Consider the following 16,455-nt stretch of genomic DNA (forward strand, 5'->3'; position numbering starts at 1 on the left):
GGGACAGACCAGGGGAAGCTTTATTGTACGCTGTGGTAGGGACTTTGGATTTAACTGGAAGGGCAGCTTTCTTCCTGATAAAACCAGGATCAGAGAAGAAGGTTTTAGTCCTATGGCCATAGTGGCCCCAGCACTTCATCTCTGAACTAGACTGAACAGTCCCAGGAGCACGGAACACCCATGGTCCTTCTCCGCTGGGCCAGCACCTGCCTTCCTCAGCTGCTAAGAGCCGGCAGCTAGCTGCAAGGCCGCGTGCCTGGGGGGCGCTGAGCACAGTCCCTGCCGGGTGGTGTGGACTCAGTAAGTGCCCCTTAAGTGAATGAAATAATCAAGGTTACAAGCGGTGATTGACATGTACCCTGCTTGTTTCTAAAATCTGAGTAGCTTTGAAACATAAAGCACAAAGGAAAAGACTAGAAATCTTAGAAGGGGCTCTTTAGACTGAGTGAAAACACTTTCTTGGGGTTTAAATCAGTACTTAGCCAAGAACTGGTGAAGAGTTCAAGACTGTGGCTCTAGCGCCTTACGAGTGTTTGGCGTCCGTTTTCTGCCGTTCCTGTATCAGTATAGAGGATAATGTAGTACTTCGACTGAGAAGCCGTACCCAGCTGACTGCTTTTTATAGTCCTATTTTAAGGAGTAGGTTTGAAGTTATTTAAATGTAAGATTTTAAATGACACTTGCAAAGTCATAAAATGATTGGTGTGTTGCCGATCTTTAAAAAGAGAGGTTTTGTGGGTGGAATTTGCCTGCCTTTAATTTGGGCTTGAAAAGAGTGTTCCAAGCTTGTCACAGTTTTGCCCATAGTGTGGGTTGAATTATTTGGCAATTCCTGGGAAAATGATGTCACCCCAACTGATGAACAGGAACCCAAACAGCCGAATTCGAGCAACAGACCCAGGTGCAGACTTGACTCGCTGCCTTCCCGAACAAAGCACTACAGAGAGCCAGACGGGAGGCAGACGAGCAGGTTCTCCGCGGTTTTACTAGCGGCATGACTACTGTCACGCATAGTAACGTAGCTGTAGCAGCTCTGGTTGAATGTAGCCGGGCCAGTGCCAGGCTCGGCGGAAGTGCCCGTCCTGGACTTTTTATCACTTCTCTGTGGACTGTTCTAAAGGGAGACTGATAGAGAAACTCCAGCCCATTGCCAGTGTTTTGCTTCTTGTTCAGTGAGTTTGCTTTCTCGACACCTGGGTTCCATTAAAGTTTAGTTCCTAAATAAAAACCAGGCTATCCGAGAGACTATGCAAAGCACACTGAGGTTAACATTTTCCAGGGGTTTTTTTCCTTCCCTGAATTGTTCCTAGGATATTTGAAATTACTATTAGAATCTCCCCTGCCGTTTTCGACCTCCATAGAAACGACACACACTTTGATGGACTCCTTAGGTTTCATTCCGTTTATTACCGCCACCCCCAGCTCCTGGAAGGTTCGCCCCTCTCCACCACCCCCCCCCCCCCCCAGCTAGAACAGCAGGGAGCCCTGTGTGGGAGTGGTTGGGGGTGCAGTTTGGCTACCAAGTTGGAACAAATCAGTCGCCTCTAGTACTGAAAAGGCTTTTACATGTTACTAGCTGTGTGCCTTACACATACCAGTCAGGGGGTTAGCTGTCAGCAGCAGGTAAGGACTCTGGCTGAGCAAAGGAGTATGTCAGTAGGCTCTGGAGACTGGAATTGACAGAAAGCCAGGCTCAGAAGAAGGCAGAAACCGAGGGAGGACATGAGCAAAGACAAAGTTAACCTAGGATCCGTCCACCTGATGGGCTCTGCTGCTGACACCTACACCCCCCTCGCCCCCCCCCCCCCTGCAAAGTGTCACCTCCGCTGCTCTGGCCTCACTGTGAAGAGTTCCCACCCCCACCCCCAAAGCTTTGCATGACCTTGTGCAGATACAGTCTCTCCAGGAACATCTGTCTGGATCCTAGCCCAGCTGAGAGCGTGGGAGAGGGAGCACCTGCCTGCCCTGCTTGGTCCAGTGTAATGGGAGGCAGAGCAGCAGGGGAGGGTTCCTCACCGTGGGAACAGTATCGGGTATTGGAGAGCCCCCCCAGATGACAGTGTCCGCTCCTGTATTGTCAAGACCTGGGTTCAAAAATATTTTTCTGTATGTTGGAGAAATGGTTCTTGCTGTCTAAAACAAGGACATATTGTTACATGATGCTTTTTCTTTCAGATGGCAGTGAAATTCCAGCTTCAACCTTGATGGAAATTTTGCTAATGAATGATTTTAAGCTTGTCATTAACAAAATAACGTATGATGTACAGTGCCCCAGGAAAGGTAAGAGACACAGCTATGCAACTGTCTTCACATTTCCCTTTGGTTGTGGGACTTTTACAGGGAGCAAGCTTAAGAACCTTCTTAATTCACCAGATGACCAAGAGGACTTTGGAGAACCGATGTTTAAGCTTTTTGAGCGGGGTATGAATGATCAGTAGCAGTTGCCCAGCGGGGCTTTTTAGTGTCGGATACTTTTTTTTTTTAATGCTTTTAAGACTTCACATTAGGGTCTTGAATGCTTAACCTGACATCATCGGGCTAAGAAGAAGTGGGCCTGAAATCATGAATCCAAGTGTGTGTCGTATAGCGGTTCATTCTTTTTTCAAAAATAGACTTGATTTTTTTAGAGGAGTTTTAGTAGTTTCATAGTAAGATTGAGCAGATAGTATGCAGTTCCCATATACTCTGTCCCCCACCCCGTAGCCTCCTGCACGGTCAGGCACCAGAGTGGTGCATTTGTTACAATCCGTGAGCCTGCACTGGCCCATCATTATTACTCAAAGTTCATAGTTGACATTAGGGTTCACTCTTGGGTTTTGATAAATGTATACTGACCTATATCCACCACTGTAGTATCGTACGGAGTAATTCCACTACCCAGAAGTCCTCCGTGAGCTGCCTGTTCGTCCCTTCCACCCGGCAACCTCTGGCAACCACTAATCTGTGTACTGTCTCCGTAGTTTTGCCTTTTTCAGAATGTTATATAGTTGGTATCAGTATGTAGCATATGTAGGTTTTTGTGTGCACATAAGTTTTTGATGTATTTGGGTAAGTATCAAGGAGCATGTTTGCTGGATGGTATGTTAAGAGTATGTTTGGTTTTGTAAGAAACTGGCGAACTCCTGCCAAAGGGGCTGTACTGTTTTGCGCGCCCATCAGCAGTGAGCGAGAATTATTGCTGCACCACATCCTGACAGCTTTTAGCTTTGTCAGTGGGTGGGACTATGGCCGTGCCGATGGGCGTGTAATAGCTTATTGTATTAACTTGCACTTGCCTAATGGCATAGGACTTCAGACGTGTACTGTATTATTTGGTGAGGTGTCTGTTCAAGTCTTCAGCCCATTTTTTAAGCAGGTTGTCTGTTTTTTTAATTGTTGATTTGAGATCGTTTTGCCTATTTGAGACAACAGTTCATTATCAGATCTTTCCTTTGCAAATATTTTTTTTCCCAATCTGTAGCTCCCCTTCTCATTCCCTTGGCATTGTGTTTTGTAGAGCCGAGGTTTTAATTTTAATGAAGCGCAGTATGTTGATTCTTTCTTTCATGGATTGTCCCTTTGGTGTATAAAACAAGTCCTCCTCGTACCCAGAGTCCTCTAGGTTTTCGCCTACGTTCTAGGAGTTGCATAGTTTTGCATTTTACGTGTAAGTCTATGATCCATTTTGAGTTAATTTTTGTGACGGGTCAAAGGTCTGATTTAGCTTGTTTTTGCATGTGAATGTCTAATTCTTCCAGCACCACTTGTTGAAGAGACTGTCTTTGCTCTATTGTGCTGCCTTTGCTCCTTTGTCAAAGATCAGGTGACTCTAGGTGGGTCTGCTTCTGGGCTCTCTGTTGATTCCATTGACCTGTTCGTTGTTCTCTTACCAACACCAGGCTGTCTTGACTACTGTAGCTGTAAGTCTTGGAATTGAGTAGAGTCAGTTCTCTGACTATTCTTCTTCCATACCAAGTGGGCTATTCTAGGTCTTTTGACTTCCCATATAAACTGTAGAATCAGTTTGTTGATATCCACAAGGTATCTTGCTGGGATCTTGACTGGGACTGTGTTGAATGTTTAAGTTGGGAAGAACTGGTATCTTGTCAGTGAGTCTGCTTCCCATGAACATGGGTTCTCTCTCCATTTACTTCGTTCTTCTTTGATGTCTTTCACCAGTTTTATAGTCTTCCTCATAACGATCTTGATCATAGCTTGTCACATTTATACCTACTAAATATTTCAGTTTTTTAGGTGCTGATGTAAATGGTAAATTGTTTTAATTTCCAGTTCCACTTGTTGGTATGTAATAAAGTGATTGACTTTTTATATAGTAGCCTTGTATCCTGCAACCTTGCTGTAATTGATTATTACACTCAGCAATTGTTTTGTCGAATCTTTCAGATTTTCTACGTAGACAGTCATCTGCAAACAAAGACAATTTTATTTCTTCACAATCTGTTCACCTTTTATATCCTTTTTTTACTTACTGCTTGAGCTAGGACTTGCAGTGTGATTTTGAAAAGAGTCCTGAGAGGAGACACCTTGCTTTTTGCCTGGTCTTGGCAGGAAAGCTTCAAGTGTCTCACCATTAAATATGATGTTAGATGTTTTTATCAAGTTGAGGAAGTTCCCCTGTATTCCTACTTTGCTGGAGGTTGTCATCATGGATAGGTACTGGATTTTGTCAAATGCTTTTCTGCATTTATTGGTACGATCACATGATTTTTCTTCTTTAGCTTGTTGATATAATGGATTGCATTAGTTGACTTTGGAGAGTTTTTTGTTTTTTGTTTTTCTTTTTAAAGGCTTTATTTATTTATTTGACAGAGAAAGGGAGCGAGAGAGGGAACGTAAGCAGGGGGAGTGGGAGAGGGAGAAGCAGGCTTCCCACTGAGCAGGGAGCCGGATGCAGCTCGATCCTGGAACGCTAGGATCATGACCTGAGCCGAAGGCAGATGCTTAATGACTGAGCCACCCAGGCGCCCCTGACTTTGGAGAGTTGAACCAACCTTGCATATCTGTAATAAATCCCACTTGGTGGTGGTGCACAATTGTGTTCATACATTATTCGATTTAGTTTGCTAATATTTTGTTGAGGATTTTTGCATCTTTGTTCATGAGAGGTATTGGTCTTTAATTTTCCTTTCCTGTGATGTCTTTGTCTGATTTTTGCATTAGGGTAATGCCTCATAGAATGAGTTAGGATTCTGTCTTCTGGAAGGGTTTGTAGAGAATTGGTATAATATCTTAAATGTTGAGTAGAATTCACCAGTGAACCCATTTGATCCTAGTGCTTTCCATTTTGGAAGGTTATTAATTATTGATTCAGTGTTTTAAATAGGTAAGGCCTGTTCATATTGTCTCTTTTATCTTGTGTGTGTTTTGCCAGTGTGTCTTTTCAAAGAATTGATCCATTTAGTCTGGGTTATTAAATTTGCGAGTGTGGAGTTATTCATCGTTTCCTTTTATTAACCTTTTAATATTCATGGGATCTATAATGATGTCTTATCTTTCATTTCTGATATTAGTAATTTGTGTCTTCTCTTTTTTTCTTGGCCTGGCTGAAGGTTTATCAATTTTATTTATCTCTTCAAAGAACTACCTTTTGGTTTTATTTTGTTTATTGATTTTCTGTTCTCACTGATCCCCCCCCCCTTTTTTAAGATTTTATTTTTAAGTAATCTCTACACCCAACGTAGGGCTTGAACACATACCCCGAGATCAAGAGTTGCATGCTCTTCAGACTGGGCCAGCCAGGCACGCCTCAATTTTATTGATTTCTGCTCTTTTATTTCTTTTCTTCTGCTTATGTTGAATTTAATTTGCTGCACTTTTTCCAGTTTCCTACAGTGGAAACTTAGATTATTGATTTTAGTTTTAGTTTAGTTTTAGTTTTTTCTTTTCTAATGTATGCATTCAATGCTATAAATTTTCCTCTGAGCACTGCTTTGTTTCATCCTACAAGTTTTGATAAGTTGGGTTCTCATTTTCATGTAGTTCAGAATATTGGTGACTTTTCTTGATTGCTTCTTTGACACACGTGTTATTTATAAGTGTGTCATTTAATTGCCAGATATTTTTGAGATTTTCCAGCCCTCTCTTTGATTTCTACTTCAATTCCATTGTGATCTGAGAACGTGCACTGTATGGTTTATATTCTTTTACATTTGTGTGGATGTGGCCCCAAATGAGGTTTATCTTGGTGAATGTTCCATGTAAGCTTGAGAAGAATGTGTATTATCTGTTGTTGGATGAAATAGTCTATAGATAAAAATTCTATCTAGATGATTGATGGTACTGTTGAGTTTAGCTGTGTCCTTAATGATTTTTTTGCTGGCTAGATCTCTCTATCTCTGATAAGTATTGAAGTCTCCAACTATTATTGGATTTATTTCTTCCTCCTTGCAGTTCTATCAGTTTTGCCTCTCATATTTTGACCCTTGTTCTTAGTTACATACACATTAAGGGTTGCTGTGTTTTCTTGGAGAATTGACTCCTTTATGTAATTACATATTGCCCTTCTTTATCCTTGATAATTTCAGACACTGCCGACTTCAGAGTAAGGAAAGTTAATATAGTTACTCCAGCTTTCTTTTTCATTTAGATATAGAAGCTTTAATATAGTTTCAGATGTACAACATAATGATTTAATATTTTTATATATTGCAAAACGATCACCACAATAAGTCTAGTTGGTATCCATCCATATATAGTTACATAAAGTTTTTTTTCCACCTTGCTTTTGATTCGTGTTAGCATGGTCTGTCTTCCTCCCTCCCTTTTCATCTATGTATGTCTTTATATTTAAAGAGGATTTCTTATAGGCAGCCTGTAGTTGGTCCTTCTTTTTTAATACAGTCTAATCTGTCTTTTAATTGGTGTTCTAGACCATTGATATTTTAATGTGATTAATAGCTATCACATTTGTTACTTTTCTCTATTTCTTGCCCCTTTGTTTCTAATTTTGTCTTCTAGTCTTTGAATGCCTTTGTGGTTTTTTTTTTTTTTTTTAAGATTTTATTTATTAGAGCATGCACTCTCTAAAGGGGGAGGGGCAGAGGGAGAAGGAGAAGCAGACTCCCTGCTGAGCAGGGAGCCCAACTTGGGGCTCGGTCCCAGGACCCCAAGATCACGACCTGAACCACCCAGGCACACTGCCTTTTGTGGTTTTAATTGAGCATTTTATGATTCCATTTTCTTTTGTAGCTTATCAGTGATACTTTTAAAAATTTTACTTTTTTTAGTGATTGCCCTAGATTTTGCAATATACTACAATTAATCCAAGTCCACTTTTTTTTTAATTTTTTTTTTTTTTCTTTTTCTAAGTAGGCTCCACGCTGGGCATGGCTTAAACTCAGTGCCAGGCTTGACCTCAGAACCCTGAGATCAAGACCTGAGCTGATAAAACCAACTGAGTCATGTAGGTACCCCTGAAGATTTTATTTTTAAGTAATCTCTACACCCACTGTGGGGCTCGAACTTACAACCCTGAGACCAAGAGTTGCATGCTCTACCAACTGAGCCAGCCAGGCGCCCCCAAATCCACTTTCAAATAACACCAGATATACTGTTTTACAGGCATTGCAAGTACCTTGTAATAACCATATAATTCTAATTCTTTCTTCCCATCCCTTGTCATTCATTTCATTCATATATAAGCTATAAGCATTGAATACATTTTTGCCATTATTATTTTGAACAGACTGTTGGTAGATCAATAATAAGCGAAAGGAAAAAAGTTTAAATTTTGTCTTCCCTTATTCCTTCCTTAACGTAGCATTCCTTTATTTATGTAGATCTAGCTTACTGACCTTGCATCATTGCCCTTCCCTTCTCTCATAACACTCCTCGCAAGTCAGCAAGTTCTCAACTCTTGTTTGAGAAAACCTTCATTTCTCCCCTTTTGAAGGATAAATTTGGTGGGATACGGAATTCTGCGTTTCTCTTTTTTTCTCACGTTGACATAAAATGAACACACCTTTTAGAATTTCTAAAAGGAAGAGGATTTTATTGGAGTCCAGGTTAGGACAGCTGCCTGGGATACACAGTCTTCACAAAGCAGAGGGTGCTCTTTCAAAGGGACATTTGGTGCAGGTTATTTACCTTTTTTTTTTTTTGCATAAAAAGTCACAAGTCACTAGACAAAGGACATTTCAGAAAGTTGCCAACCTTAAGTTTCTAGTATATTCAGGGCTGTCAGACTTTAATCCTATGGGAACTAGGGAAGTTTCTTCCTTTCTCTTCTGTGTTCAGAATGCTCTTTTGGGGTTATTTTCTTTAACGAAGCAGGTGAACAGTGTGTGCTGAGGGCAGAAATAGACCACCCTTTGAGGTTTTGCCAAGTCACGTTGACCTTGGTAAATGGTAAAGTATAGTCCAGGACATGAAATTGAAAATCTCCTTTACCACTCTCAGTGCTGGGTTTTCCCTCTGTCTCCTCCTTGCTGGTGTCATCTCCGGGAGGAGTCAGGTGTGATTTTTATCTGTGCTCTTGGGTGGGTAAGGCATTCTTTCCTCCGGTTTCTTTCAAGGGTTTTTCTTTATCTTTGATTTTCTGCGGTTTGAATATAATATGCCTTCTTGCTTTTTCCCTTGCCATATAATTTTTTGTTGAAAGTTGGGCCTGATGTGTTGGGTAGTAGAAACTGAGGCAAGTGGGTGTTTAACGTGAGGCTCTGTGTGTGTCTGGCTAAGAGGCTGTTTGCCTTTGGCTGTACCGGTAGGTATGAGAGACTTGAGTTTCTTCTAGTGCCCTTGTTTTTCTCTTCCCTATTGTCTCTGAGTAGTTCCCCTAGAAAATCTTTCTTAGAGTCTACGTCTTGTGCAGAGCTGCAGGCCTGTTGATGTGGTGGTGAGGTCTTGGGGGTGGGAGAGAAGCATTCTCTAAACCCCTGATTGAGTCTTGGGTATTGTATTGGGCCAGAATTCCTGGGCTGCAGCTTTCAGAGGAGTTTCTTAGTCTTTTTGTTTTTTCCCTCCGCTGTGTGAGACGAAGAGGAGGGAGGGATTTGGAGTTGGCTCATTGCCCTTCTTCCAACCAGGTAAGGCTCTGGTAAAGTAGTTCCCTTGCTGTGGAGAAAGTTCTGCTCAGCGCTGATTCAGAATGGTGACTTCTCCCCTCTCCCTGCTCCAGGCACCAGGTTATGCTTGATCTCTGCCCTTCACTGCGAGAAGCGGTGGGGCTCCCGGAGGTAGAACTCGTGAATGTGTGTGTTGTTTTTATTTCTCACGCTGGTCAGCACCGAGCCTCCAGCAGTTCACCAGTTCTGTTCCAGTGTTCCTGCCAGGCTTTTCTGTTCCCAGTAAGCTGTGACCGTAGACTGTTGGGGACAGCAGGGAGGAATTAAGTCTGTGGCTCAATAAATAGATGACAAAATAAACAGATCAATAAATAAGGGAAGGCTCTTGTTTATAGTTAGGATGCTAAGTGCTCACTGGTAAATGTGGGAGGGCTGCTGGAATCGAAAAGTCACCATACTGCATCCCAGGAATTCTCAGTAGTTGTCAGAAGGGAAGAGGGGACGGGAGGGGATTTAGATTAACAAAGAATAAGTGCTAACACAAAGAAATGGGAGTAAGTCCCAAGGAGCTTAAGGGAGCTCCCGCTAATGATAACTGGTGCAATTGAACACCATGGCTCCTATGTGTTGTGAGTTGCCCCCATTTGTATTTCAAGCTTTTTGTTACTTTCTGGTGTAACTGGATGATTCAGGCTGATCTTGTACACCAGCATGGGTGTCAGCGATTTCCCCGAAGATCCTTTGAAGAAAAATATATCTTTTTAAATTTTAATTGTATGAAATGTATGAAAATTCCATAAAATTTTCAAATAAGTATAGACAAATTAAAATGAAGCCGTCATTTCAACAACTGTGAACTTTCTTCTACAGTTAATTCTTCTTAAAAATCAGGGCAGTATTTAACCGCAGAGAGAGAAGGATGGTAGAAGTTGAGAAATACGGAAATGGAAACCCCTGTTAAGATGGAAAGTTCATGTTCAGGGAGTCCCCAACACTCTGGGGACAATACTTATGCTGCTTCTGTCTGGGTTGAGTATTGGAGGAAACAAGTGGAAATAAATGTTTTTTAAGACGTCTCATTGTTCTACTTGACCTTCCTCTCCTGCAAGCCCCAGCATGTCACCGTAAGCCTTAGGTCCAGGCCGACTCAGTTGCCACCTCCTTCCTGCCGGCTCAGGAGGGGTCCTCTCCCTGCCTGGAGGGGCGGTTTGCTGGGATTGTGCTCCCCACCGGGCCAGCACCTCCCTGTCCTCAGGCTTCACAGATGCCCCACTGAACACCAAGTCCGACTGGCTCAGTCGATGACAGAGAAATTACACTGGATTAATAGAAAATTCAGCTTGTAAAATTATAAATTTAGAGTTAAAAGATGTATTTAAACTCCATTTCTTTTCTAAAGCATTGGCAAATTTGGGTTTGAAAATTCAGGACATGAAAATGAAATCCACATTGAAGACACCTATAAAAGGAATAAACAGCTTCTGAAGAAAAAATAATTGTCTCTTGTTTTTGGTTTTTGTTAGGTGATACCACAGACAAATGTTTGTTTATTTATTTAGAGAAATGTTTAAATTGGTAATACAGCATACGAATTTTGCGGTGCCATTTCTTTCTTTCTTTTTTTTTTTTTTTAAGATTTTATTTATTTATTTGACAGAGAGACAGCCAGCGAGAGAGGGAACACAAGCAGGAGGAGTGGGAGAGGAAGAAGCAGGCTCATAGCAGAAGAGCCCGATATGGGGCTCGATCCCAGGATTCTGGGATCACGCCCTGATCCTGGGATCACGCCCTGAGCCGAAGGCAGACGCTCAACGACTGAGCCACCCAGGCGCCCCATGCGGTGCCATTTCTGAAAGACCGTAGCTTGTCACTGAACTCAGATAAATGTTTCATGTGACTTAACAAAGACTCTTGCCTTTGAACAGACTTTAGCCAGGTGCCTCTGAGCCCTCTTCTTGACTAGACCTCAGCCTTGATCTATAAAGATGGCAGATTCTCCACACAAATGATTTTGTTCACCCCCACCCCCCGGCCCCTAAGAGACTTGAACAAACACCGGCATAGTTTCTGCCAGCTCAAGGGCCTATTTTCAGGATTGTGACTAGAGCCCTCCTAAAATGCCTGCCTGGGAAAGTGTAACACTGTCAGGAGAGCTTCCCGTTTGTTCAGGGGAAACCTGGTGATAGGCAGATAGGTCCCTGAGCCCCCTCTTCTGGCAGTTACTTTGGAAAGCTTGCAATTACAAATCCTTTCTCTGTGCCTTAGAAGTGTATAGCTTCTGCCGCCCAGAACTGTCATCTCAAGGACCTGAGAAACTACTCTTCCAAACGCAGCGGTTCGGGGAGGGGAGGGGACTCTGCCTCTCGCTCCCAGCGGGGTGGCTGCCTCCCTCTGACTTGCACACCGCCCTCTGTTTGTTTTCCTTCCGCCTAAGCACTCATTAACAACACAAGCGGCCTAGTCAGTAACCAGCAACCTTCACACCCAGCGTTTGTAGATTTCCACTTGCATGACTCTGCTTCAGGCCCTGACGTTCCCCTCCGTCCCTGGTCACGCCAGCCACCTCTGCGCAAATAGAAGTTGAGCTCAGTTCAGACTGGATCCTTGTCCGTATCGTGGTTACCGATTACAGTCTGTCATCACTTGAGCGTCTGGCTTTGTCCTGAGTGTGCGCCACAGCTTGGGGCAGAATCGTGCCCCATCTGTACCTTTCTTCTATATGTAGACCTTTGACTTTTTAAAAAAATTTTTTTAAACCTTTTAAATAGCAGTGCATTTTTCATCAAAACAAAAGGGCTCTGACTGTTCTACAAACCTCAGAAGCCTAGAAGGGAACTTCTCCTTCTCACTTCTTCATGGCAGCTGTAGAATGTAGAAGGGGTTAAAGACCACAATAAAGTCCTGAAGGCAGTGGATGGAGATGGAAGGGAAATAACTTGAGGTCTGTGGCGCGCACTGGGGGCGCACTGGGGGCGCACTGGAGGCACACTGGGGGCAGTTACAGCCCTCAGGAAAGGAGCACTGCAGCCCAGTTCTTGCGGGAGTTTATAGATCCACAGAGGCGGAGGAGTAAGAGAAATCCATAAGCAAAAGAACTTTGTGAAAAACTTAGAAACTGGCTTCCTTTCTTCTCAGTGTGAACTTCCTTTCAGATCTACATCTTGTTGAAAAGAACTTAGACTGTAACTGCTTTTCAAATGTATATTATACTTTCGTTTACATGTTTGTACACCAGCTTCCCTCCCAGCGCATCCTAGAGTAACTTTTGGAGAAATGGCTGGGGTCTAAGGGAGGGATCTTAGGTTGAAGTCAGGTATAAAAATGAACATAAGGAAGACTCTTGGTGTGATGAGCACTGGGTGTTGTACGTAGGTGACAAATCACTAAATTCTGTTCCTGAACCCAATATTACACTCTATGTTAAGTAACTAGAATTTAAATAAAAACTTGAAACAACAACAAAATAAACCCATAAACTAAAGTGTCAGAAACTAAGGTGAGGCATGCACCTGGATTCTGGTAGATGGCTACTTTTCCCTGTATGAAGATTTTTAAAGAAACAGTAAAGTCATATTACAAAAGAAAAAAGACCAAAAAATAATGAATTTTGAGCTTACTGTCCAGTAATTTATCATTCCAGAATTTGTTTCTGTGGGAGGGACGAATCACCTGAGACAGGAAGAAAGGCCCATCCCAAATGCCTCCTTGGGACTTTCAGCGCCCAGGCCACCAGCCACGGGCCGAGGTTGGGTTCCCTGGACTCCGAGAGCCTGGAGGAGGAAGTGTGGTGACCGCCTTATGTGTCTTCTGTGTCTTTCCTCAGAAAAACTGAGTATGGAGCATGCTGCGGAAATGGACAGTGTGAAATCCTTGGTTCACAGACTGTTCACAGCTTTGCACTTAGAAGAGTTTCAGAAAAAAAGAGAGCACCACTTACTGGAGAGAATTGACCACCTGAAGGGACAGCTGCAGCCTCTCGAACAGGTTAGGAAGCTTCACCGTTGAGTGTGGTTGACAATAACACTGTTGACTGAGCTCTTGCTGAGTGCACGTCTTGCGAACGTTCTACAGAGGCTCGACTTCTCCCTCAGGCCTCACAGTGAGCCTGTATGTTTGGCACCGTTACCTTGTCATCCTTCAGGTTTCTGAGGACAACGGCTTGAGTTTTTCAGTGTAGACCCTACTGTACTACTTAATTTTTTTTCCCCCACAAGCTGGGATTAGTCCTGCTGAGCAGGGAGCCTGCTTCTCCCTCTCCTACTGTCCCCCCCCCCCCCGTACTCTCCCCCGCCCCCCACAAATAAATAAATAATCTTAAAAAAAAAAAAAACAGGTGGGTGTCTTCTCAGTATCTTTGTATCTAAAGGAAGTTTCTGGAAATAAAACAAACTCTTAATAGTATCCTCTAAGGATACTTAGGAGACGGCAGAGTGAGGGACTTTTAAATTTTATTTGTTGGATTGTGTACCCATGTTTTTATTTTTACTTTTTAAAGTGTTGGTGATGTATTTACTCGTATTAAGAGTTGAAAATCTGGAAAGGTGCCAATGGAGAGTTTTCCTCCTACTACCATATCCTGACACGCATGGATCGTGTTAGATTTTCTTCATCTGTGTACACACAAGTACACATACATTTCCTTCCCTTTTTCAGAAAAGGGCAGACACTGTTACATACTAATCTCACTTTTTTTTTTTTTTTAACAAACTGTATCCTGGAAGGATCTCCACATTGTGCATAGTTTGCTCACTACTTCTGCACAATAGCTTGGTAGTCATATGCCTAAGTGTCTTTTACTCTTGAGAATCTGTGGGGAACCGTGTGTGGGCGAGGATACCTCCAAAAGTGCGATTGCTGGGGTGAAGAAAATAGGCATATAATTTCAGGTTTCCGAGGACAGCGTCTTGAGTGTTTCATTGTAGACCCTTCTATACTATTTAATTCCCCCCCCATAAGCAGGTGTTACCTTTATAATTTAAAAAAATGACTCATTTAATGAACTGATTTGGAAATAAGTGAACACTCAGGACTGTGTGTTTTCATAGCTTGTCCCTAAATCGGACCTCATTAAAATAATGCAGACAGGTGTAATTTTACTTTTGTTCCTTCGTTTCTTTCCCCGTCAGTCGGTACACTGTAAACTGAACCAGGCTGTTTTTGCCCTCCAGGTAAAAGCTGGCATCGAAGCTCGCTCAGAAGCCAAGACCAGCGGACTTCTGTGGGCCGGGTTGGCGCTGCTGTCCGTTCAGGGCGGGGCGCTGGCCTGGCTCACTTGGTGGGTGTATTCCTGGGACATTATGGAGCCAGTGACATACTTCATCACGTTTGCAAATTCCATGGTCTTCTTTGCATACTTTATTGTCACTCGGCAGGTGAGTAGTTTGTTAGGAAAATGCTAAGTTAGAACATGTTTTGCAAATAATTCCTTATCCAGCTGAAGTAATGAGCAATAAAGTCTTTTTTATTTACGGAATTGCTCTCTGGGTTTTTCTAAGCTGATGAATTTTGTTGTTTTTCACAAGGCTATAGATTTATATACACAGAAAACCTATAACCTCAATAGAGAAATAGCACAGTGCATGAATTTCTCCATGGAGATAAACACATCAAATTTTGTTCTGTGTCTTTATAAATAAAATTGAATATGTGTTGCAAAAACACCCAGTAACTTTAGCTTTATTGCACGATTATTTTGCCAAAACAGTTTTCTTTTTCTCCTTTCTGTCCCAATATGTGTGATTTCTCTTCCCAGCCTGCTTGCTTTCGAGAGCAGCAGCTGATCTCGAGCAAGATGACACGTTTTACTTGTGTTGCCTTATGCTCGTGCTGCTGGCCGCTGCAAACATTTTACTCCTCTGCCGTCTTCTGCTGCAGTGCTGCGAAGGCAAGTGTCTGCCTTGCACAGACATTATGTTCATTTAAAACGTGTTCTTTTTTTTTTCTTCTTTTTTTCCTTTTAGGATTATACTTACTCAGCTGTTAAGAGTAGGCAGTTTCTTCACTTCTTCCATAAGAAATCCAAGAGACAGCATTTCGATGTGGTGCGGTATAACAAGTTGAAAGAAGACCTTGCTAAGGTACGACCTCTAATAACTGGTCCTGCTGGGGTCTTTGGGAGCCGAGCATAGTACTGGCGAAATCCCCAAGTTAAATCTTGGTCCTCGATAGACTTCAGTGTACTGTGCTTTGCTCAGTGACACAGTTGACCTATGTGATGCTAATGTCATATCATACAGTTTTGGTTTTGACTGTATTCTACATGGGGATATCTTTTTTTATTATTATAATAATGTTTTTTTATTATATTATGTTAGTCACCATACAGTACATCCCCGGTTTCCGATGTAAAGTTCGATGATTCATTAGTTGCGTATAACAGCCAGTGCACCATGCAATACGTGCCCTCCTTACTACCCATCACCGGTCTATCCCATTCCCTCACGCCCTCCCCTTTGAGGCCCTCAGTTTGTTTCTCAGAGTCCATAGTCTCTCAGCTTCATGCCCCCTTCTGATTACCCCCTCCTTTCTTTATCCCTTTCTTCTCCTACCGATCTTCCTAGTTCTCATGTGACTGGAGGAGATAATGCTCAGTGAAATAAGTCAAGCAGAGAAAGACATGGGGATATCTTTTAATGTGTGTGGGGAAAATGTCTGTAAGTGACTTGGGATAGTAAAATAATAGTTTTCAGTAACAGTCTTATTTCTGTTCACTGTGTGTTTTTAAAGAAAACAGTCCAAGGTCAAGCTCAACTTTTTTTTTTTTTTTTTAAAGGGCCAGGGCAGAGGGAAAGGGGGAGAGAGAATCTTGAGCAGGCTCCATGCCCAGCGTGGAATTGGACGTAGGGCTTGATCTCACAACCCTGAGATCATGACCTGAGCAGAAATCAAGGGTTGGAAGCTCGATCAACTGAGCCACCCAGGCATCTTTCAAGCTCAACTTTTAAGAACATAGAAGAAAGTAGACTTTTAGGAAGGTGAACACGGATAAAACATTTTAAGCTTTTTAAAGGCATTTATAAGTTTCTTCTCCTTAAAAGTGAAAGAATCAATGTGGTATTCCTCCTTTCATCTTTTCCATCTTTCCGGTGAGAGAACAGAGGTGCTTAGTTACTTGGCCAGGTATGACACTGTTAGAAAGTGGGGGCATCGGGGCATGAACCCCAGCAGTCTGAGCCTGGAGCCTGTGCTCTGAAGGTCTTCCGCACAGCCTCTGTCTTCAGCTTTTGCTCCAGCCTCCCAGTGGACCCATTGGCTCTGTTTTGATGGTAGCTTCTCAACACACTGACTAGATTTTTAATTTTTCTTACTAATTTTAGAAGAAAAAAGTTTTGGTAAAGATCTCCTCCATTGCTTAATGCATGCTCCTTTAATAGCCAATATTCATAATATCTCTTGGTACCAGTACCTTCTAAACTGCCCATCCCTCAAATTAAAAAAAAAAAAACAGTTATTA

At 42.4% G+C, this 16,455-nt stretch overlaps 1 protein-coding gene across 3 annotated transcripts in view; it reads left to right on the top strand.

Moving 5' to 3' along the window:
• MCUB (mitochondrial calcium uniporter dominant negative subunit beta) overlaps positions 1 to 16,455 on the top strand; it is a 103,326-nt gene that overhangs the window by 72,101 nt on the left and 14,770 nt on the right. For 2 of the 3 annotated variants that reach the window (XM_057310004.1, XM_048212168.2), the window contains exons 4-7: positions 2,176 to 2,280; positions 12,826 to 12,986; positions 14,171 to 14,374; positions 14,963 to 15,079. In XM_057310004.1, coding sequence (XP_057165987.1) covers positions 2,176 to 2,280; positions 12,826 to 12,986; positions 14,171 to 14,374; positions 14,963 to 15,079 — 587 coding nt within the window. Of the gene's footprint in view, positions 1 to 2,175; positions 2,281 to 12,825; positions 12,987 to 14,170; positions 14,375 to 14,962; positions 15,080 to 15,774; positions 16,412 to 16,455 lie in introns of those variants that run through there. The other variant, XM_057310005.1, reaches the window with a different exon arrangement.

This window comes from Ursus arctos, unplaced genomic scaffold (genome assembly GCF_023065955.2).
Source record: "Ursus arctos isolate Adak ecotype North America unplaced genomic scaffold, UrsArc2.0 scaffold_11, whole genome shotgun sequence".
NCBI classification, from domain to species: Eukaryota; Metazoa; Chordata; class Mammalia; order Carnivora; family Ursidae; genus Ursus; species Ursus arctos.